The sequence below is a fragment of the Nipponia nippon genome, unplaced genomic scaffold (assembly GCF_047370975.1).
Source record: "Nipponia nippon isolate SJK-2023a ecotype South Korea unplaced genomic scaffold, ASM4737097v1 scaffold_3, whole genome shotgun sequence".
NCBI lineage: Eukaryota > Metazoa > Chordata > Aves > Pelecaniformes > Threskiornithidae > Nipponia > Nipponia nippon.
This window is the reverse complement of record NW_028262347.1, coordinates 37,200,834-37,224,704: the sequence shown is the minus strand read 5'-3', so window position 1 is coordinate 37,224,704 and position 23,871 is coordinate 37,200,834. Positions and strand designations below refer to the sequence as shown.

General features: G+C 42.9%; 1 protein-coding gene across 1 annotated transcript in view; it reads left to right on the top strand.

The window, feature by feature from the left end:
* Positions 1 to 9,134, top strand: part of PPM1H (protein phosphatase, Mg2+/Mn2+ dependent 1H) — a 137,417-nt gene extending 128,283 nt beyond the window's left edge. The window contains exons 9-10 of the mRNA XM_087765637.1: positions 852 to 1,003; positions 6,840 to 9,134. Coding sequence (XP_087621763.1) covers positions 852 to 1,003; positions 6,840 to 6,987 — 300 coding nt within the window. The 3' untranslated portion in view covers positions 6,988 to 9,134. The remainder of the gene's footprint in view (positions 1 to 851; positions 1,004 to 6,839) is intronic.
* The last annotated feature ends 14,737 nt before the right edge of the window (positions 9,135 to 23,871 follow it).

Below are 23,871 nucleotides of genomic sequence, written 5' to 3'. Positions count from 1 at the left end.
CCCCCTCCCCGTGTCTGCTCCCAGCTTTCCCCAGCCTCTTTGGGAAGAGGGCGATGGAAGTTGGTTTAAAGGCAGGGTGTTACAGAGATGCCAGCAGCAGTGGTCAGCCTGACTGTGGCTGCAGACTGACAAGGTGAAGCCAGTGGGTATTTTAATAGTGTGAATAAGCTTGGGGATTCACTTTTGTGCAGATCTTGAATCGGTCTCTACCTACTAAACTCCTTACAGATACACATAACTGAGCAGGTAAACAATTTTTCTCCATTTCGTGGAAGTATTCACTGGCTCAGGCATAATTGCTGAGTGCAGCAGCTGCCTCAGGTCTACGAAGGTAAATGCGACGCCTTCTGTGACAGAGGCATTTCTGAACATGTGCAATTTATCTGGCAGAGTTAAATGGATCTGGACAAATAGTCAAAACAATTATTTGTGAATATTTTATTAGAAAATATCAAAAATTCATCAAATAAATTATTCAGCTTCCATATGACTAGTCCTGCCAATGATAGGGAAGAGCCTCACATGCCAAAACCAGGCTGCTGGGTGGGGGAAGCTTTGAGTGCTGCTGGCAGTGGGAGGCATGGTGCTTTACAGCCTGGCTTAGGAGCGCTTGCCTCCATCCCAGCTGGGGTCAGCACTTGAGCTGCACAGAGCTGGGGCAGGAAGGGTTGCTGTCTCGAGGGCTAAATTGGAGACAGACCCCAGCAGTGCTGTGGGAGAGGTATTTCAGTGCCCTCACCAAACCTTCTAACTCGCAGCCAAACTCAGCAACGTGTCACAAACAGGTCTGACAGTCTCCTCCTTCATGGATGTCTCTTCGGTTTTGTTCGGGTTTTTTTTTTTTTTTTTAGGTGAGAGTCTATGACCTCCTGCAGTATGAGCATGGGCCAGATGATGTTCTGATCCTAGCTACTGATGGACTCTGGGATGTGCTGTTAAATGAAGAAGTGGCAGAAGCTATCACTAACTTTCTACCAAACTGTGACCCCGATGATCCCCACAGGTTCGTGCTCATCCCTGATTTTCTAGCTTCTCTGTGGAAGAGTGCTTTCTGGTAATGTATTTTTGTAGAAACTATGATATGAATAACATTCAGTAAATATGGCAACGCTTACAAGAAGACATTATAAGTTGGATGGAGCCTCTACAACAAATGCGGGGGTTTGGAGAGGGTCTGTTATAACTCAGAATTGCGTGCCTTCGAAGGAGAAGTTGTGGGATCAGTATCTTGACATGGCATCCGTTTTGTTTGCTGTACAAGGTCCTGTGGAAACTGTAGGAGGCTGAGGTCTTGCAACAGGTCTCTGTCTTCAGCAGTTACAGGTTTCCACTTAACTCTCCTCTGGATAGTCCCTTAGCACTAAAGATTGTTTCTCACTAGGACAGATCTCTATCCTTCCCCAGGGACTGTTCAGGAAGGGAAGTGTGTGTTGCTCCTGAATTGAGGCCTGGCCGTGGCTGTCTTCTGCCCTTGCCCTGGGCTGAGAGTGGAGAACAGCTTTTTATGCATCCCCAGTTGGCCTGCAGAAAGCGGAGCTTTAGAAATAAGCTCTGGCATACCTTGGCAGCCAAGTAAAAACATGCGGGATGGTGCGAGAACTCAAGTTACGGTTGTTCAGATGTGGCAACTCTTGAGGACATGGGGAAACCCATCTAAAAATGTGTGGTGTTTCTCATGTTTCTAAGTGGTCATCTTCACAGGATCAGTCCTGTTCTTTGTCAGCAAACAAGGAAGATAGCTGCGACACCCTGACACTCACTTGGGTTTTAAAGAGAGAGCAGCTCCCAAGTAACTCGCAAGCAGTAGTTCCTTGCCCTGACACTTACAAACATGGAATGCAAAATAGTGTTTTGCTGCAAGCACTCAGTCTTCAGGTGAATGAGTGGTTAACATGAAGCTGCAACTGCAATATTTTGACCTTCCCCACCTCCTTGCACCCAAGAGGAGTTATGGTATGAATGACAACCAGGGCTGTCTTTACTTCGGCAAGACAGGGAAGTGTCTCTGTCCTCTCTCTGGGAGGAGATCAGGCAGGGTTAACGAGGGGCACTGCCAGGGCATCTGGCAGTGTGCTATGCAGATATGCCATTAATTTAAGGTAGAACGAGATGACGCACCCAACCTACTTTCAGTTATTTCCTAGCACTGTTCAGAGGTGCTACAGAGGTTTTGCTCTCGTTTCTGCACCCCTGAGTCTCCTCTTGCAAAGGTACCTGGTAAAATATAATACCTCTGCCCTGCTCTGTCTCCATTCTCATGCAGTAATTGGGAAATGTTGGCCCTTCCTACTGTCCTCGCTGGTCCTGTCTGTTGTGAATACAGTCTGGGTGTGTTGTGTCTGTCTTGTTCCTTTTGGTCTTTCCAAAGCTGGTGATGGCCACATTTGCTGCAGTAGGAATGGGAATTCTTTGTTTGATACTTTGACTTGTTAGGTGAGTAATTTTTCATCCATTATAAAACACTCATAGAAATCAGAGACACTAAAGGGAAAAAGAGATTTTCTTTATTTCATTTAGATTTGTTTGTACCGGTCTAGCCCCAGTAATTGTGAGGGATTAGTCCCTGTTTGTGCCAGCGTGAGTACAACAGAGTCCGGGATTGGGCCTGCTGTATTATGAGTTAGAACAAACACATTTATTAGTGTTTGACCTACTGGTCTATGAATGGACATCTGAATTGAAAATTAATTTGTTCTTTTAAGTAACTTTGTGCCAGGTCATCTAGAGGCTTACAAATAGTGGTGGCAAGACATTTCTCACGCCAGCTTGCAAAAGGTAATTAGAGCAGTCCCTCATATAGTTTACAGTGATATTTATGAAAATTACCTTTGTGGAATTGCTCTTGCTGCTTGGTTGTAAAGAATATTTAAAGGGTTTAAAGTACTGTGTGAGAGGTTTTACGTAATTACTTCACAGTGGTCCAAATGAGGTATAACTAATGAATTTACAATAGCATAGCAGCTCAGACTGTGGAGCTGTGTTCATTCCTCTCACTAGTCAGTGACAGGAAAATCTTGTTTGCCGTATTATCAGTGTTAGGTTTAAAGGAAATGTTATGCCACAAAATGTCAGGTTCTGTGATGGGTGTAGTGACGTAGTCTGTGGTGAGGTGATCCGCTGGAAATGTGAAATCTCTAGGGATGTAGAAAACTTGTCAGAACGTGAGAGATTTGCCCCCTGGGTTTGGTAGTGCTGTGGTCTTCTGAAGAACCTACCTGTGGAACAGACTCTGGAGCAGCCTGACCCAGTAGCCTACTTATTCCCTGACAGCAGCATTTTAAAAAAAACCAACCAAACAAACAAACAAAAAAAAACAACAAAACCCACAAACATAAAAACCAAAAAACCACAAAAAAACCCAAAGCAAAACAAAAAAAATCCAAACAAAAAAGCTAGGGAGGAAGATTTTAGAGCTGCAGAGTACTTATCTGTTACGTAATTAGCTCTTTGAGGGAACAGCATCCCTCCCATTTGAATTAGCAGTCATTTTATAGCCTGATGGGTAAGAGCTTACAGCCCTCGGCAACACTCTCGGGACTCTCTCCTGCTGATGTTTACTGTCAGAGCTGTGAGTTTTTTACCCACAGAAAAACATCTTTGAATCCTGTCAAACGTAGCATGTGCCTGGGCATCTCCAACTGCAGGGAGAGCAAAGTCCTCAGGTCTGTCTTCACCCAGACATGCAGACGCAGCCTCAGGGGATTTGGGCAGCGGGTGATGGGCACAGACTTGATTAGAGAACAGTTCCTCCGTGAGGGCTGTGATGGAGTGAAGAGGCTGGGGTGGAGCTGGATTTCTTAGCCAGCTCATTTCTTATGGGTATTGTGGCAGACAAGAGCATGAAGGGGACCCTGAGTGAAGAACAGGTGGCAGCGACACACTGCTGCTTTCCATACATCATCTCTCTGAAAAGGTATGAAGATAGAGAAGCATGACTCTTGCCCATTTCCTTCAGCTGCACTTACGCAGGTTTACCCACTGACCTTGGGAATCTTTTATTTCTCGTCCTCCCTCCTGTCCTTTCTCATTCCCTCTTGCACTCTCTCTCACACTAGCTAGAGATTTACGAGGGTGCTGGGGAGTTGCTCCACCTCTTCTAGGTGTGAGAAGATAAGAAGATGCTTAGACAGCAGCACGTTTCCCCCACTGTCACCATTTCTCCTGCAGTGCTTTCACTGATCAATACTGAGAGCTTCAGCAGAAAAAGAAAAAAAAACAACGAATATATTTATTCTTAAAACACAAAAGTTGTATTCCAGCAAGGCTGTTCATTAGGAGGAAGTAGATACTTTAAAACTACTTCAGCAGTTCTCTAATGGTGTCTCGACAGCTGAATCCCACGTTCACAGCGCTGAAGAATAAAGCATTTGGTAATGGACTGCTGCTGCTATTCATTTCCAGGTACAAGAGACTCACCCTATCTCCTCTAGTGCCAAGTTGAACAGCATCGCTCCAATTCAGCTCTATGCAAGGAGAGGAATATGTTACCTCGCTGCTGCCTTCACCTGTTCCTTTTCCTTTGCTTTAATGTGCTGGTTTTCTTATGTATTTCGCAGTCTGTCTACGAGAGAATTTCTGATTTATTAAAATTCCTTTTTTTAATCTTGCTCTCTCCAAACATGAAGCAGCAAAAGCTTTACACAATCAAGAGCAATACTCATTCCTTTGTACTCTTTAGATGTGGGGAGCCATTGTTAATTAGAACAAGGAGGAAGGCAAAGTTTTCTCCCAGAATGATGGGTGTTTTCTTCTCTTAAATTCTGACAATAGCTGAGAAATCCTTGGAAAAGATGTTCTAGCCAAAATGCACTCAGCATCAGACATGCTGTGAATAAATATTCCAGTTTCTCCCTTGCCACGTGGAGTCCCTTTGTTCCTTAGCCCTGCATCTGATTTGGGGATTTGGGAGCTGGGGAGTGCAAGTAGGTACGTTTGGGGTTTTTCCCCTTAGAAAGTACAATTTCATGTTGCATGAGGACAGTACAGGCAGTGCTTCTTGTTACAGCCTGCCATTATAGCTCGAGGTCATTGGTACAGACTTATCTCGGAACCTGCGGACAGTGTGCACGTGCATGTGCAAGCTTGCGTGTTAGAGTTCGTGCCTTGGGCCCTTCTTTTATTGCTAAAAGTAAATCTTTTGTCAAAACTAGTGAGGGCTGGAAATTTTACCACTCAGTACCATTAGGAGCAGAGGGTACATTGCTTCTGTACAACATTATTTGGATTTAACATCAAGCCTTTTGGGTAGTCAAATGTTGGTTTATTTGCATTGAAATCTTTCTAGTAGAGCAAATAAATCTATTCCTGGTTCAAAGGAGTCATTTGAGTTTACAGCACCAAAATTGTAGAAACATAATTGGGGTTTTTTCCTTCGTTTATCCCCAGAGAGTGAATAAAGTCTCTACTGATAGAAATGACCATTTAATAATGCATTCTCCGGTGCAAATTTCTAGGGTTAGAACCGTCCTGGATACTCAGTAAACGCTCCACCCACCCACCCACCCCTGGCTGCTGATCAATGGGGACACTGTTCTTTCCCGTTCCTCAGATGAGATCTGGGCAGATCATCTCTGGCCAAGGATCCTCCCTAGAAAAGAGGGTCTTGAAATGCAGACCCTTCTTGTTCTTTCAGGTTTCTGGAAGCTACAGAGGTGTGCTTTGCTTCTGGTGGTCTGCGTGTTTGGCTTCGTGGAGCCCTGCATCATCTTGGAGGTTGATACTTACGCTTCAGATAAAACACAGGCTGACACAATATTGAACTGTTTTTTCTTGTCAGTCTTTTAACTGTTTGATTAATTTTTAATTATCAAATCATAGAAAAGCTTGCCTCCACCCAACCAAATTCAAAACATCTCAACCAGGTGTCGGACTGATGAAGAAAAACATCTGACAGTAGCTGCTTACCCATAATGAGACTTCTTTCAGAGGAAACTTCTAAATGAGTACACAGATGTGTTGATCTAGTAACGACAGGTAAAATGATAAAGGAGAACGTGTTGGAGCACGTGACAGAGCACTGTCATGCACCACCTTTCGGACTCTGACACCCTTCTGCCCCCAAGCAGCACCTGTTATTTTTTTCAGGACAGAAAATAACTCCCATAAATCCAATGCCGCTCAGCCCAGCACAGGCTGGGAGTTTTGAAGCAACATGAAACTTTGTATTTCACTAAATTAAGCACTCGACAACTCATATTCAAACAGTTTTCATTGAACTCATAGATGTGAGAGGACTGTGGGTCTCTGTTAATCTGGCTGTATTAACTGTAAGTTTCCTTTTCCAGTTTCAGAATAAAAGAGATTTAAAAATCATTCTTACGGTTGAGGAAAACAGACAAGTTAGTCTACTTGGTTTAAAGTGTAATTTGGAATTTATTTTTAGTGCTCTATTACTTGCTTTCAAATTAGTTTCTTTGTAATAGTTTGTCTCTGAAGTAGTCAAGCCATGTTTACCTTCAGGTGTGTCAGTGAACAAGGGTGTAGTTTTCAACAGCAAGTAGTGTTATTTAGGCTCCTCAATTTTTCAGACTGTTGCTAGAAAGCCAATTTGTTAAGGCAAGTGTGTTAATATTTTTCTGAAAACTGGTGAAGCCGAGCACCCAAAATGACCAGTGATCGATTGGTGCCTGTCAAATACCGTTAGATTCTGATGCAGGAGCCGTCACTGAACTGGAACAGGTTGCTTCGTGGATATGCCATGGTTTGTGTTTCTCCTGCCTGCTTCTAAAACACTGGGAAGCTTGTCCTGGTAGCTCGCAACAGTAAATCTGACAGGCTGTGAAAACCCATTTTCCTCACAAAGATGAGCACTCCCTGGCTGTATTCTGCCTTTTCCACAGGTACACGCTGGCGGCACAGGACCTGGTGATGCGAGCCAGGGGAGTGCTGAAGGACCGGGGCTGGCGAATATCCAACGACAGGCTGGGCTCTGGAGACGACATCTCTGTCTACGTCATCCCTCTAATACACGGGAACAAACAGTCGTGAAATTAGCATCAAGAGTGGTTATAGGATGGGGATCTTTTTAGGAAGGGCCTGTAAGAGACTATGTTTTTGGTGATCTGACCAGGACACTCCCAATTGATGTAATCTATTCAAAACTAATGCTGGAGGGGTATTTTTCTGCCCGAAAGGTAGGGCTCTGCACATATACTGTATAGGATTAAAGATAACCCTTAAGATTACAATTTCCCTATAGAAATGGTTTTGGTGCTTAACAGGAATGGGATTTAAATGCTGCTAGCATATTATGGATTCTGTCATCCCTCCAGGTGGGGAATTAGTTTTTGGTTTTTTTCCTCAGTTTACCATGTAGCTTGGAAGAGCTATTTCAGTTGTGAAAGTAGAAGTGGGTATCAGAAGCCAAGGAGGCTCCTGAAATCTACCCCCAAATATTCAGGAGGTGACTTGGGTCACATCTCGTTTAAAAATACCTATATATACATATGTGAGACTAAAGAGTTTTCTTCTTTCATAAAGTTGCATTCATGACTTACCTATGGACAACTTCAAACTTGTGTAACCCTTTGAACCCCCATTTTCCTCTCCTGTCTCTTCTTCAGTAGACTAGACTCCTGTATTTTAGTAGGAAAACTGAAATTGTTTTCAGTGCGACTATGCCTGTTTACTGCAGTTAAAACAGCCACCTGCAAAATTGTCCAGGAGAAATAGGTCACAGTTCTGTATGGCAAGATTTATTCTGGTGTGAGGAGTTATTTTTCAAGATTACCTGTTGTGCGTATACCGTGATTATGCAGAGCACGCCACCGGAGCTTTATGTGATGTTTACCTGGAGGCCATGGTTTCTTTGGGATCAGAGATTTTCATTCATTGAATGGTTCTGCCTGCTTTATCCTGTTGAAAGGATCCCTGACCATACAGCTTTTGCATCAGTTGGGATTCGGTAAACTTATCTGGGCTCCCAAGTGTATTTTTTGTTGGATTCCTACTTGAAGTGATGGTATGGTTCTTGTTATCAATTTGGATACCCAGATAGCGATCTGTTTAAAAGTTGTTTCACTTCTTCCTGCCTCACCTATTATTCAATATACCTTTGCCTGCTTGACTTGGTGATCAGAAAGTGACAGCTTGTAACTTTGTCCTCTTGGTACTGAGGACTGTAGTCAAAACCCAAAAGATCACTGTGATAGATACAAGCCCTTGGCTAGCTTCAACAGCTTTTTTTCTTAGCAGTGGTAAATCAATTTAAATAAAGAAAATCTGAGTAAAACATTATCAGAGTAAAAGTAATAGTCCAAGAGGGAAACAACTGAGCAAATCTGCAGCGTAATCTGGCTTGCCTATTCTTCAAGCAGGCAGCCCTCCTACTTCATTGGCAGAAATTGAAGAAAAAAAATTCAGAAGGTTCTGGCGTATAGGCAGATACGTTGCCTGGGGAGCCAAGTTCAACCTAATTTACCCCTGGCCCCATTCTTTTGGAGCTGCTCATCTGCCTTGTACTTCTAGGATAGCCAAAAGATAGGGGGCTGACATAATTGTAGGGCGCTGACTAGGCAGCTCACACACGTTGTGTCCTTTCCACAGGAGAAGGAGGATGCTGTGCCCTTTGCAGACTTTCTCCTGAACAGGCATGGCCTAGAGCTTGCCAGTTCTGTAATTTATAACGTGCTATGTAAACACCGCGCAGCGTGCGTGTGGTATAGCTGCCCGGATTTGATTGCGTCCGGAAGTACGTGTGCAACAGGCTCGGTGGATTTAAACTGCCCTTGCTCTAAATCTCCAGACCCAGCAGGAGTTTCAGGTTAAGGGGAGGCAATGCAGAGTGTGTAACGGCTCAAACATGCAGCAAACTGCGTGGTTTTAGCCTGAAAACTGTTCCGTGCGTTCCCCAGTGCCTGCATGTCATAAACCTGTGCAGAACACGGATGTTTTATATCCCAGAGCTTCAGCATAAATCAATGGCATATCTGATTATGTGTCGTCATGCTTTATCTATTCTTTCCTTATTTTTTATTACCTTTACCTCTTTTTCTGTGTATAGCTGGGTGAAGAGAGAGGTTTGGAGTCTAGAATATTTTTCACGTGGCCCCTCATATGTTTTAAAGTTTAAGCAAGAGATCTTCTCTTGCACTTTCTTTTTTTTTGGCCTAATAAACTTGTAAACATGCTTTTCATGCTCTGTGTAACTCCTGTTGTCTCTTCGCAAATGCAGTTGTGTAGTCCTCTAGCAATTCAGATCCTCTGTCACAAAGACACTAATGCTGGCAGTTCTGGCGGAGTCGTCTGAACAGCAAAGAAGCCGGTGCTTGCTGGTACTAACTACAAGCCTGAGTCAAATCTTGCAGTGCCCATGCGTTCTTAGGCTTTGTTATTTGGTAACATGGTGTCAACACACATGCCAGTCATCATAAAACCACTGAGTACAACGTGGTGGCAATGAATTTCCAGTGTAGCATTTGCCAAAATTTAAAAGTGTAATTTCAAGGCAATGGAAAATGCACCTTCTCGTTCCAGGGGTGTTTTTAAACGTGCCCCTGGAGAGATGGGTTAGCAGAGTGCATGACTTGGTGGGAGCAGGCTGGCTGGTGACTTCTCAGAGCAAAATCTCGTGGGTGCTGGTACGGCTTCGTGAATCAGCCTCCAATGTGTTTGTTGGTCATCTGAGGTATCGCTGTCAGTCGGCCTGCTTCTCTGCAGCGGCTGTGCCCAGGTGGAGTTGTTAGCTGTCACACCCTCTCCTAGAAAGGGTGGAACTACAGTATCAGCAATTAATATCAATTAGCATCAATTAATAAGTTTTGAGAACTTTAAAGGATAATAAAAAGCTTCCTACTCAGATGTATGTGACTGAAACTATGCTGTGATGCTTTTTGTTTTGCTTTTTCATAAAGTATCTGTTATACAATCACACGCTTGCCTCCCTAGAGCGTCTCTGGTACGTCATCTCTGATACGCTGCGTTAGTACTTGGGCTTTCACTTCTGTCTGCTTTCACTGGGAGCTTCTCACGTGCCTGCACTGTGGTCTGTGCTCTGCTTCAAGGCGTGGTATAAATACATATACGCACCAAAGCCTCATATAAATAGGAAGCAGGAGTCATTTATTGGGGAGGTATTGTGTGAGAAGCAAGAATAATTAAAAGCATTTCTGGTTCCCTTTATAGGTTGAATTATTTTGGGAGTCACAACATTAGAAACTACTGATGGCAGGGAGGATCCACGGTGCGCAATACCATTTTTCAGATAGGCGCAGGATGGATATTGCCGTGTGCAGCCTTGCAGCTGCTCTGGGGCTCAGCAAAGCTCCTGCGTTAGGAGCAGCCAGCTCGCCTCCTCAAACTGGAGCAAGTTAGGCACCACATCCAAATTTTAGATCCTTGGCACATCATCTCAGTTACTGCCTGATGCCGGCAGCACTATGGGGTTTTTTTTGCCAGTGAAGTTCCCTTAGTATCCAAAATTGTTTAAGTCTCAGTAGCAAGGAGCCTCAGTCCTGAGTTACACCTGTATTCATATTGCTCTGCGCAGCGCTGTGTCCGTGCCTGTACATAGCCACTGCTTACAACGTCAGGCAAGCTCTTGTCCTTCCTCGGACAACAGCAAGGAAAGGAAATAGTGTGCCGTGTAGTTCACACTAGCCGACAGCGCGGTGTAACCGGGTGCCTAGTCCAGTCCAGTTTCTAGAAACTCGAAATCAAGAAGCTTCTACCAGTCTCCTGTGAATACTGTTGCAGAAGGTAGTACAGCCATTTTGGACGTTTTTCTCTTGCACTACAGCCTAAAATCTTCTTGGTTTAATTTGATGAAGGTAGTAGTTAGAAATTTCATTTACACCTTAAGTGAGGCACACAACCATCTTTTGGTATGTTAATGCAATGGTGCTTTCTTCATGCACACAAAAGCGTATTGTCTGAGAGGGCTGATATTCAGTGGCCTTATGCTGGAGAGAGAGATAGATATTTTTTTTTTTTATTCATAAATTCTAAAACCCAACAGGGCTAACAAGCTAGAGGAGGAGTGGTCAGAGTCTGCTGTTAGCAGTGGATTTCCATGTTAAAGTTACTTCCATGTTAAAATACGACAGGAGAGGCCCGTGAGGTGCAGTCAACTCTGTGCCTTCAGGCTGTTTTTGAAGAACCGCACTTGATGTTTGGGCAGATTTTGGCTTTGGACTTCTGCTAGGTTTTTAAAGAACACTACACACTCCAAGCAAATCTGCTGTGTTTCTTCCTGCCTTGGCGTTTTTATTTTTATTTTACATTTTATGTATAAATACTTTCAACATATTTGTATCAAACATGAATTGCAAACCGTGTGGAACTGTTGTTCCTCCCTGGCATTTTTGGTGTGTAAATAGTGTTCCTCCATGTGTCTTAGATGAAGATACAGCGATGTGGCTGCCATAGAGAGAGTGACCACATGATGCTGTAACTGTGCTGCTGTATTTCTACCTGTGATGTACTTGAAGGAGGATGCCCTCGTCCACCTCCACTCATTCTTTTTTCTTTCTTTTTTTTTTTTTTTTTTTTTTTAACCATTGCCGGTGGTTTTCTTTCATAGGTGTCTTATTTTTGGTTTGAGATTTTTTTTTTTTTTTTTTTTTTAATAGCTGCCACCTTTTTCTTTCCTTCATTGGACAAGTCATCTTGTTTTGAGATCTGTACAACTGTCTAGGTTTTATATGTCCTGAAGAATGGAGGACCTGCTGGAGGAAGATGTTTTGGACCAATGTACTTCTGCTTTGTGACTGTGAAATGTTAATCTTTTTGTAACCTAAGAACAAAAAATGTTTAGTAAAGGAATATATTTTGTGTTTTTTGAAACTTTTCAGTGCAATGAACAAAAGAGGAGGATGCTGAAGAAGTGTATGCGCAAAGTTTTAAAATAAACTTTTAAATTATATATTACATATATCCATCTATATCTATAACCATTATTATTCTGCCTTTGTCCTGAAGAGTCCCTAAGTCTCTTTGTGCGCGTTACTAATGGTGCAATACGGACAGGTAGCACACTCCGCTTTACAAGGGAACGGATGGTTCACTGACACAAGGTCTCACTCTGGATTTAATGAAGTAAATCCCTATGAGGTGCGTTAGCGTATGGGTTGATCTGGAAGAGTTCAGCTGTAAGATAACTGAGCAAGCTGTGGGCTGCCATCAGATTATGATTCATTGCTCAGGCTGCCAGTTGCCATGTTCTGACTCAAGGAAGAGCTGTGCAAAGTGATCAGCTATCAGCTTGCTGTGGCATGAGAAATCGGGTGTCATTTTTGAAATGACAAAGCAGTTGGAGTAAGTTTTCCCTCCTCCCCAGTTTCTTAGAAATCACAGTCTCAAATTCTGCTCTAAGTTTAGAGTAAAACCAAGGGTAAATTCATAATTCCATAATTTAGTAACCGGAGACGTATTTGAAGGTGCCAAAGACGCAGGGAATGACGCCGGCCTCTTTGCACCGTACCAGCACAGAGCCACGGGCAATACCTGTCTGGGTTGCCAGCAAGAGAATGACAGCTTGGCATACATCTGCCTTTTATATCTTTGAAATATTGCGTTGTAGCACAAGCGGTTCTCCCCATTCCTATTTCACCTCGCACTTGGTAGGAGAGCGGTGAAAACATTTGTTCTAGTGTTACCCTAGTTTTTAAAATGCTACGTGTGCCCGTTGCGTTCATAACGGAGGGTGCAAAGAGGAGCCATTTGTTACCTTCGCTCTGGTTCTTCTCGCACTCTTATTAAATCCTACGGTTTATTACTGCAGTCCGACCACTGAGTCAAGTTTAAAATTGCTGTGCAAATAAACTTCAGCGCAGCTTTTCCTGGCTCACTGGTATCAGCTGAATAAATAAGTGTTGGTAGCGTGCAGCGACGGGAGCTGTTGCACATCAAGTGAACCCGAAGGAGCTTGCTCCACATCATCTTGCTTAAATTCTGTAAGATTGTAGGTCAAGTAAGGCTCGTTATGTTCATTTTTTAGGTAATAGATACAACTCTTCAAATTGAGACATCAGTTTCTTTAATTCCTGTAGGCAATAAATCAGTGCTTAGCCAAATAATATATTCATGGTATTCTCCTGAATGTACTCAGTTAACTAAAGCGACATAAGGGAACAATCCCAGTAATTTATTGTATTTTGTACAGTTACTGTAAAACCGAGGCCTGAAGTTTCATCTTCTTAACGTATCCTCACAGCGCAACGTACCTTCAGAAAAAGTTTACTTCTTGATGCTGTGAGGCTGCAGCTTTTATTGATTCCAGAGTTTCCCTCGTGCTTTCCAGGAAGGCTTACATAAACCGAAGTTATTGCACATCCTGTTCTTGTTAGAAGGAAGGACGAAGGCTTTTTTAAAAACCCTCCACTTTGCAAAACAAAGGATGCCGTAACGTTTAGGGACATAAAATGATTTTAGGAGAAATTATGCTTTGATGACAAGGTTAATAAAAAGGAGCATGATTAAGGTAGACAAAATGCGTCTATAGGTAGATAAAGAATAGATGATTCGGAGACATTTTAAAAATCATTTAACAACAATTAATCATAAATCTGAAGCTGCAGAAATAGTCTGCAGCACTCTGCCACAAAACACGAAGGGGAGAGGGGGGAAGCTGCAGTAGGAAAAATAATCATCTTTACTGCAGGTAATTTAAGGCTGATTATTTAGATGCATAGATAGAAAAGATCTCTGAACCTTAATGAATTTTAGGCCACCTAAGATTAGAATTACAACCTTTTTCTTGGGTGTTTAGTGCATCATTTTTCAGGCTCTAAAGAGTCAAAATGTCCCTGATCTTCACTCCTGAGCCTTTATTCCCTTAAGCGATAGAAGGCAATCCCTTATGGCGTTCTTCTGTAAAGACAGCGCTACAACCAGCTGTAACGGTTTGGTGTCATCCCTGAGATTCACAGGCCTCGCTGTGTTTCCCCCTCTGTTGGTTAGGGTTTTTTCCCTGTCTGTGGTAAATCAAGGCCTTTCCCGCAGGCTGTACCCCAACAGAGCATCTTTCTGGTTCATTTACGCTATGGGTGGTATTTTTTCCTTCCTTCTCCTTACCGTGTTCCTCTCTGATTTAAAACATTTTGGAGTAGTTAACCGCTGTTTCAGACGTGCCAGTGGGTCCTTGGCCATCCGCCTCCCCCCCACTGCTCGCTTCCCATGGGTGCCGATACAGACAGCATTACCGGCATCGCACGCGTCGCTGGTAGCCAAAGTGAAGCCCCATAGAAAGGGAAAAGATTTCTTCGTTAACCTAATGTCACCCATTACCTCAAAAGGAAAACTTACATGCACGTAATATGTAAATTCTCCTGTTTGAAAGGGGACATTTTAATGGCTTTAAGTTGATTTTGGAGGGTTCTACTTTGGCCCAGTTATTCTTCAGGGAAACGACTTCTCCTCAGCAAATGAGGAGCGGGCCAGAAGATCCGAAGGTTACCACACCAGCTCGGGTGCAGCATTTAGCTTCTGATGTGCCAGTTGTTGCTTATTTCTGTAATTACTGCTACAACTTTGGGGGGCAAAGCAGACAAACCTGAAATTTTGCTATTTTTTGCTTTAGGAAGGTAAGACTTTTCAGAATATGGAAATTCTGCGAGCTATCCCTGAGTAAAATTGCACGAAAAGAGACTGTTTTCCCATGAGAGTAACTGTTGAAGACAAATGACTAGACGGTCACCTCATCAAGTTGCACAAATTATTCCTAAACAGAAACCCTTTCTCTGCCCAGCATAATATGCAATAAAGCTCAGGGATGTAAAAGCAACTGATACACCTGCAGTCATTTCAGTCTTTTCAAAAATTTAGACTGAGTCTGCCCATCCAGAGCTCTTAAATGTGTCGTAGTTTAATCTTTGCTCCTGCAGCCCTTTGCAGCTGGAGCGCCTCAGCGGCTGCGGGCTGCAGCAGCTGTCTGAGGGTACAGCGCCGTATCGCAGCACGTACCGGGATGGGGAAGGGGAGACAAGAAGAAGCCAAATCTAGTCGCAGTTCTCCAGGATCTAGAAGCAAACCAATTACTCGAACAGGGAATTGCCAAAGAATGTACAAAGACTGGGGAACTGCTACATCCTCAAGCGTTTTAGACCTTGATTCTGAAAGAGCCTCCCGTCCCCACGTTGTGCCTGTTTACTTTCGTTCCTGGGTTGGTACTGCAGCTAATTGCACCAAATGTCTTATTTCTTACCATCCTCCAGCTTTCCCTAGAGCTTCGTCAGCCAAATGTCAACTGCGTCTCATCTAGCCGAGATCAAGGTACTCCACGAACAAGCTCCTAATACAAATTTCTTCTACTGCATTTTCCGAGGATTGAGTTCGCTTTGCTCCCAACTAAAAAAATACATTTACTTTGCTGGTCTTTGTGCCCCCTCTTAGTGCTTGTTTTCCACCAGCACTCATGCAACTGAATTTTACATCTGGGAATTTAGAATATGTTAGAAGAGCTGGGACATCATTCTTACCCCTTCTCTGCTAGAGCACGAGCATAGAAGCACTTTAAATGAGCCAGACAAGAATCAAAACACACCCTTCAAACTAAGTCTCATGTCCAGACATACAAGTATTTTATGAATGGGAAAAATATTAAACACAATGCTCAGACAGTAAATCTTGCTGTGGTTACATTTTTCTAAGAATGGTGTTTTAGGGAAGGTCTGTTTAGTGCCAAAAAAAACCAAAAAACCAACAAGGAAGGAGAGGGGGGGGAAAAAAAAAAGATTTACGGTTATGTAAAATTTCCCAGTAGTGCTTCTCTGCTTCTGCTCCTGCAAGATTTCCCTGGTGCTGGCTTCCCTGGGAAGGCAGGCAGCGTGGGACTCGCGTACGCAGTCAGTTAGGAAACGGGGAAGACAACACCCAACTAACCTCAAGTCAGCTATGTGGCACAGGCTGAGTTCTGATAAATAAGCAAGTGCTTGTACAATATTGAATTTCTAACTTTATATATTGATATAAATACGTATATAGGAAAAAAATGGCAAGTAACGTTGAACAGCAACTAAGGTGTTGGAAAAGGTGATCTGTTTGTGCCTGTTCCAGGAGCTGAAAGCAAGCAGTGGTCAGTAAATACACCTATTTTAGCTGCCAGTTACCCAGAATACAGCTAAGTACCTGTCTGTGCTTTTGTTAACAAACCCTCCACCTTTTAGGAGGAGTAGTAGGGGAAAGAATAGCAAGACACCCCTTTCTCCAGGTGCCTCATCCTCAATGGGAACAAAACTGAGTTTTAAAAATTAAACGGAATAACTCAGGTTTGTTCAATCTTTGGAGGAGTGAACAGCTGCCTCTGTATTGAAAAGCCTCCTATACCTGCAAGTCCTGGGAATGCACCCGCCTGTGGCCATCAGACGGCACTTGAGCCTCCTGGTGATTAGTGGAGACAAGGATTCTTGGGGACCCGCAAGGTTAAGCAGTGGCTAAATGACGGTAGGACACAACCATCTAAGTAGAGGGTTAAACCCTTCAGGATATAGCCTCTTTTTTTTTTTTTTTTTGATGAAAGCTGGTATTTGCATCCAAAACACGCCTCAGAGGCAAGACCACCAACTCTTGTAAACATCTCAGTAGAGCCACTGCTCCTCCACACAGAAAAATGGAAAATAGACTCGCCTCTCCTCCTGCCCTGCAAGCAGGCAAAGAGAAAGAAAAGCACGGCTTTGCCAGCAGTCAGCAACCTGCGCTGCTGCCGCACTTACGGTCACGGTCCGCCTCACAGACGGAGCTTGGTAGCGAGGCCTGAGGTTTCGGGGTCTCCTCCTCGTTGTGCTGGGCTACAGTTGGCACTCAACAATGTCAGGTATTGTCTCGCAACAGCTGAGGTGGATTTTGGTGCTTTTCATCAGTCCTGCATTGCTCCTAAAAACAAACGTGCTGAGGTTTCTGGAGAAATAGTTACTATTTTTATTTTTTAAATGCATCTAGGTCCATAACACGATGATTGCATGCCAGCCTCCCCCAGCAACCGTTCATACTCTCCCTTGCCCTCCCCCAGTAATATAACAGGCGATGTGCAACGAGCCACTTGCTCCCAGGAAGGTGATTCATTTCTAAAAGAGGCACATTTGTAGGAAAAAAAATGCTTTGAGGGTGTTGCTGTGGCTCTGTGTGACCTGCATTGGGGATGAGGTAGAAACCTCAACATTGCAGATATATCCCAGGGTCGCGTTCAGGAGGCACAGGGAAGCAGTGGGGGAAGGACGCGAGCAGAGCCTGAGCAGCTCTGTTGCTTCATGTGAAAATAAACTCTAATAGCAATTAAGGGCAAGGAGTAGGAAATTAATAAGGCAGTAAAGATTTTTCCAAATTGGTCACAAACCACTGGTTTATCCCTTGAAAAGCTCAGCTGACAAGGATTCTCTCATCCCTTTGTCCCCCTATCTCTTTCAATAATCATCCTTCTTCATGCAAATATAGATGGAAAGGGGAGAACAGTGAAAGGTTAAAATGGAAGCAGGCTATCTTTCATCGACATGGTAATTTTGCTGCTTGGCTCGATGCCAAACGCTCACTGCAGCCACTAGCTGCCATTCCAATGTGAGTGAAAGGATCTTTAATAAGAGTGTAAATAAAAGCCAGGCTGAGAAATGAGTTTTCCATCCCAGCAATCGCTGGCCTAACCTCTGCTGTAAATAGTCTCTCAGAGCAGCACAGATGGAGTACCAGCACCTGGGGATCAAGGCAATCTCTGCGCAGTGCAATTTAAACAGCTGGGTACAATTGAAACACGAATTAGCAGGGATAGACGGAGGGATTCCATTTTGTGTGCTAGGTAAAAACAAGTAATTCAGTCCTTTTTGCCCTTAAAAAAAAAAAGGGGGGGGGGGGGAGAACTTTTGACATGATCTTGTGGGAGGTGCTCTTCACTGCAGCTGTTAGATTAATTTAACCATGAGAATTTCCCACAAGGCGCTGTAAAAACAGAGCCCTAATTTATGATCATTGATTTAACAGCTTGAAAGTGATTTATCTGACCTCAGTAAAGATAGCGAGGACACCAGAAGAATGATCGGTCATTCTGGGCTTTGTGTGGCTGTGATTGGCCTTATTAATTTAGAGCAGAAGGTCTGTTTCAATGTCTTACTGAGACAGTCAAAGGCAGTTGGCAACTGAACCGTTTTAAATACTTTTTTTTTTTTTTTTTTTAAGCATTACTAATGCTGCTAAGTACTAAGAATTTATTCCACATGGAAAAGATCCTCATTAGTTAAGAAATGGTAAGGCTCCGTTTAGAACTGCACACAAACAGACGCCTGGTCTTGGATTTGCAAGTTGTTTTTTCCTAAGTAATTTTTTTTTTTTTTTTGCTGTTGTTGGGAATCTAAAGCACACTGTGAAATAGAATTGTTAGGCATTACAGTACATGAGAAATAGCTTTGGAAAAGATAAAAGAGGTTGGCACAAGGGATTCCTGGCTCTTGCTCTTTTTAAGGGTAGATCTCAGAAACACCTAAACGCTTCACATATTTTACTATTTTTATCATTCAGTCCTCTTTATGGAAGTTATAGAGCATATCTGTTGACAAGGAAATATAGCAAGGTTTTGTTTCAGAAGAATATTCTTTTGGTTAAAATGAGCGTAGCGTCCGCTACCGAAATGTCACAACTGAGTGATGCCATTTCATCGCACAAGTAAGAGGAGCAAGGATGAAAGGCAAAGGGAGAGGTGGGTGCTCTCTCCAGAAAGAACAACTGGTTTGAAGAGGAGCGTGAAATGAAATACAAATGCTTTAACAGTTACCTACACCAGAAAATCTGAATACAGAATAAAGTGTGCACATGTACAAAAATCACATAGGAGGTGCCAAAACTTGTATTTTAGAGTGCTAACCAGGAAAACAGGCTGGAAACTGTTGAGTGCCAATTTATCTTGCCACCTGGACTGACGTGTGGCTGGGTTAAATGTCACTGATTTGGATGGCTCTGCGTTTCCTTCACCGCTCGATTATGCCCAGCTTTAAAACCCATCTACAAGGACCTCAGTAATTGTCTTGCCACTTTGCAAGGTGGGAGACAGAAGTGCTGCAGGCTTGGATTTCATCCATGGGGGATGAACACTTACAGTCATTTCACTGTCCTGATGAAATGCTATCTGACCTGAAACTAAGGTACTCCACTTAATCTCCATACGACAGGGGGAAAAAGCAGAAAACAATATTTCGGCCCTCCAAAATATGAAATAATAACAGTTATTTTAAAAAGTGAAAAGACAACATAAGACAATAGAAAAAATTACAAAATATGTAGAAAAGCCCCCCCAAAATCTCATACACGTTGTCAAGAGACTGAAAAAAAAAAATGCATAAACAGCTATCGATCTCATGAAAAGGTTCGGGGTGGGGGCAATGGTAACTACAAAAACAACCCCCAAACCCCGTACAAATGAAACAAAGCTGAAGCCCACGTTATGGACCTGAAGACTACAGAACGCTGTACGTCAGCCTGTGCATCTTCTTGCCATCACAGCACCATTGCGATGTTCCCTACAGCATATGCTATAGAGACATTAAGAGCATCTGATCGATTATGTGCAGTATTACTTTGTTTAAATTCAAATTTATGGGAAAAAAAATAATAATGTGAGTAGCACACTAAAATCTTTCTACACAATGTTTTTACCTGTGACAAGAGTCTCCTAAATATCAAATAGAGCTCCTTCTTCCGAGTACTGACCTGCGTACCAACAAATCTTTGTTCCTCCCGAAATAACACTAGATATTTCTTCCCACTTTAAGCCCATTCTGGATGGGTTCAGATCTAATTCTGGAAAATTACAAATAAGCATAGCCGTCATGAACACTTCTAAAGGAGTGACTGCTTTTTAGCAAATGGATCGTCTTTTTTTTTTTTTTTGATCCCTTAATTTACCACTGACTTCATTCTAACGCTTGTCACTATGGCACACATAGATGTAAACAAGTCTTACAGATTAGTTTAAAAGTACAACTATTTTTCATTTATCATCACAGAAACAACAACCTAAAAGACATTCTCTTTTAGGGGCTATATTCCACATGACATCCTGGAATACTGTTCATCTCAGAGTTCTCTTGTTTAATATTCCTAAAAATGGTTTAATTGGCATCTCAGGGCCTAAACTATGATGTGACGACTTTACGGCTGAAGCACCAGCAGTTCAGGACTAGAATATACAGAATCACTTTGTCAAAAAAAGCTTCAGTTACTATGTTCGCAAAAATGTTCCTGCTTTAGCAAGAGCTAGAGAGACCGTTTGAGATGACCGAAACTTTGAAAAGAATTCTAATAACTGACAAGCCCGATGAGGTGATCTTTTACACATCCTCCTCCTCTTCTTTGAACTTCTAAGAACCATTTGCATGAAAAGGTGTCTTCAATTACTGCAAGAGCAAGCTGCAGACAAATATGCTGAAGTGCCAATGTGTTTACCATTAAAATAAGGAAAGAGACAGCCCCTTCCTCTGATGCTGCTCGACCTTCCTAGCTCTGAATCAACCCACAACCCTCCCACTGCCGCTTATGGTGTGCCTGCTCCCAACAACAAAGACCAGAAGCAGACTTCTCTTGAAAAACACTAGAAGGAAATCATCGACTGCCCAAGGCTGCTATTAAAGCCACTTTTAGATAGTTGCATATAAAACACAACAAAAAGTGGTGTTGCAAGTCTCTTAAGTATACCATAGCTTGAGAAAGGACACTGCTTGGGGATTTGCTGGACTCAAATTATGTGGTGTGACCAGGAAAACCCCAGTTCTGCCTCAGGGGCAGACAGCATAAATAGAAAAGGCTTTGTGAGCGCCTCTCCGCAATCCTCCAGTCAAAATGCTACACGTCTTACAGCAAAGTGTTATGCACACAGAAACTCATAAAATGCATGTGAGAGTTAAAATCGTGAGCAAGAAGTACTGCATGCACGGACACGGATAGGACCGCAGGCAAGAGGGAGCGTTTGGAGCGCGGTCGGTGCCTGCGGGAGCTGGGTGTGCGCTCGGTGATGCCCAACGCTGCGGGAACGCGAGCCGCGGCACGAGCCCACCCAACACCGCGGAGGCACAGGCAGAGGCGCGGGCAAATGCCACCGTGGGAGACCAGCCACCACCACGGAGGACCGAGCACCAGCAAGAGAGGAACCGCGCAAACTCAAAATAAATCTGCCTGTTACAGCAGGCCGGAGATGCGCTGCTCCGCGTACGAAGCTCTAGAGCTAACTCCGGCAGCTGAAACGAACGCTGTGCTCATATTCGCTTCAATGCTAGGAAAATTGCTAGAATGAAGCTTATGGAGCTGAATTAAGATAGGGCGCTTTTTTGTTTGTTTACCTTTGCAGAAGATTTAACATTACTTGAGATCTCCTGGAGAAAGGATCAGTTCCAATAACGTACCCAGCCTGATTAAGTCCTCATAAAAAACCCTGTTAATTATTAGTCAGATGTACAGCATATTGCTTATAAATGCAGAGGCAAGAGAAAGCCTCTAAGTAGAGTCCTGAAGCTGCAGGATGGCAATAAGGAAAGTCATCTACGAACCTCAATTTTGCTTCCATGGAATGCATCACAAAGTCACTGGCAATTTTGATCCACATTGAGTGATGCCATCAATAGATACATGAGAGGAGGGGAGTTTTGCTGGAGAGAGTGTTTATAAAGTCATCAGTTGCTAGTGTGCAAACACATGATGTTGCAACAGATGGAAAGCAGTACACAACTGGCTGGGGATTAGCAAACAAAGTGCGGGTTTGTGAGATCAAAGATGTATGATCAATCCTCTTTATCTTTAGGATGAAGGCACCGACTCCACCTCATATGCAAAGAACTATCTGCTGGATTATAGCTATTACCTACAGGTATAAAATTGTGAGTTGTGCATAAAAGCAGTCTTTGAGGTGGGAAGAAGGAAATAGATTGTTTACGTGGAATTCATTCATGTAACAGAAAAATGTTGAATACTCTATTTTCTGCTTTCAGTGTCCTTCCTGTGGAAAGGAACTAATTGCTCGTTATCATCAGTGGTAAATATAGTCAGAGCTATTTAACTTAAATTTCAGTCTTTAATGGAAACATGCTTCATCTCTAATGTCATTATTCCCACCATCGCTGCATTCACAGTCATTTCTCGTGGCCATCATTAGGCCACCTTCCGTCATCTGCATTGACAGGCAAAGGTAGGCACATAGGTTTTCAAGAAATTACTCAGAAGAATAAAATTCCCAAAGTCGTAACTTCAGGATAATTACCCTATGTTCTTAAAAATTGCACTTCATGAAAGAACCACCATGAAATATTCTTGTGCTCACCATGTTCCCCTTTCTGCTAATGGCAGAATTTTTATTTTTGAACAGAGACTGTGTGGATATATGTTGATCATTCACTATTGCTGAGAAACCCTCTGCTAGTTTTTAGCATGCTTTCTGTAGATACTTTCTTAGGTGGGGATGAGCAGTAGTCCTTTAAAACTGGAACCAAGAACAATTTATGCATGTATCCCATTAGTTTAGCAAAGCTCTTGAGTTTCAGATGTTTTTCTTACATTGCTTTTTGTGTCTTCGTCATGTTTTCTCCCCCATCAGACTAACTAAATCCGGAAACCACAGAACAGTGAAACCAAGATTTGCCAGGAAATAGAAGAACATTAAAAAAAAAAAAAAAAAAAAAAAGTATTGTTATAGTAGCAACATGTCTGAAACCAGGCGATGAAAACTACCAGAACCTGGGGGACGACAGGGATAGAAACTGTAGAACAACTGAAGAAGGTAACAGACGCTCAAAAGCACAATCAATCACAAAGACCTCATTTATGCTAGCCATTGCCATTAAATGTCCCACCCCTGCACCGTATCTACACTAGCATTACAGTAATAGTTAAGTCAGGCATCTGGCTGTCAGCTGAGGTTTCTCAACCGTGTCTTGAGAACACCGGTTCTCCTAGGCTAAAGTCCTATGAATGCCACCACCTGGTGCTGCCGCATGGCAGGGGCTGGGAATTTTGAAGGATCTGAGGAGCTGAACCAGTCAAGCCTGGTTTCCTCTGGATTTGTGCCTATAGGGTGACTTCTCATGTGGATCTTAAGGTAACCGATAAGAGCGAGCTCTTTCTTAACAGCCTTTCCCCTAGCAGGCTCTCTTCTTTATCCAGCTGTCTAGATAAAGGCATAATTTTTTCAGAAACTTAATATTTCTGATTTTGATTCCTGTTGGTCAAATCTGGATTAAATGGGCCGATAGATTCAAGGTTCATAAGGAAAGATTAGCAGATGCACAATCACATAAACCTTGTTTTCTTAGACAGACAGATTAAAACTGTTCGGCCATAGCAAAGTAATTGGTTAAAAAAGCAAGTGAATTACCTCATAAAGCAGAACAATCTTTTGAGAAAGAACGAACAACAAAAGAGCGTGTGACTAGGGATTTGTTTTACCTTCCTGTTTCAAAAGACATGGGGAAAGCCAAAATGCTTAAAAACTACTCGGCTGCAATGTTAAGTGCGTAACAGCGGTATGAGACTACAAAATGATGGTTAACAAAAAGAAGTTGTCATAAGACAGGATCAAGAGAAACAGTTAGAGACCATCTAGATAAACATTTAAGAGCACACAACAGGAAGGGGCTCTTGGAAACCCAGATTTTATTCCTGGCTGGTTTTGCAACTGTCTCGCATAAGCCTTCTCATGAGTTTACAAAATGCTTTCTTAAAGCTAGTCTTTTTTTTTTTTTCTCTGATCCCAGAAGTCCATCTGGGATGACTATTGCTCTAACAGCACTATGTCTGTCTTCCTCCCTGCCGTGCTCTGTGATGCGCCTTCATATCCTATGCCCTTCCTCCCTCTTTCTGTTCATGTAGGCATGGATTGTATGTGAATATAGCTCTATCGCAACTTAATTGCCCCCTGCATGGGTCTAAATTGAATCTCAGAAAGTATCCATAACACTAGCATATCCATTAAGAAAT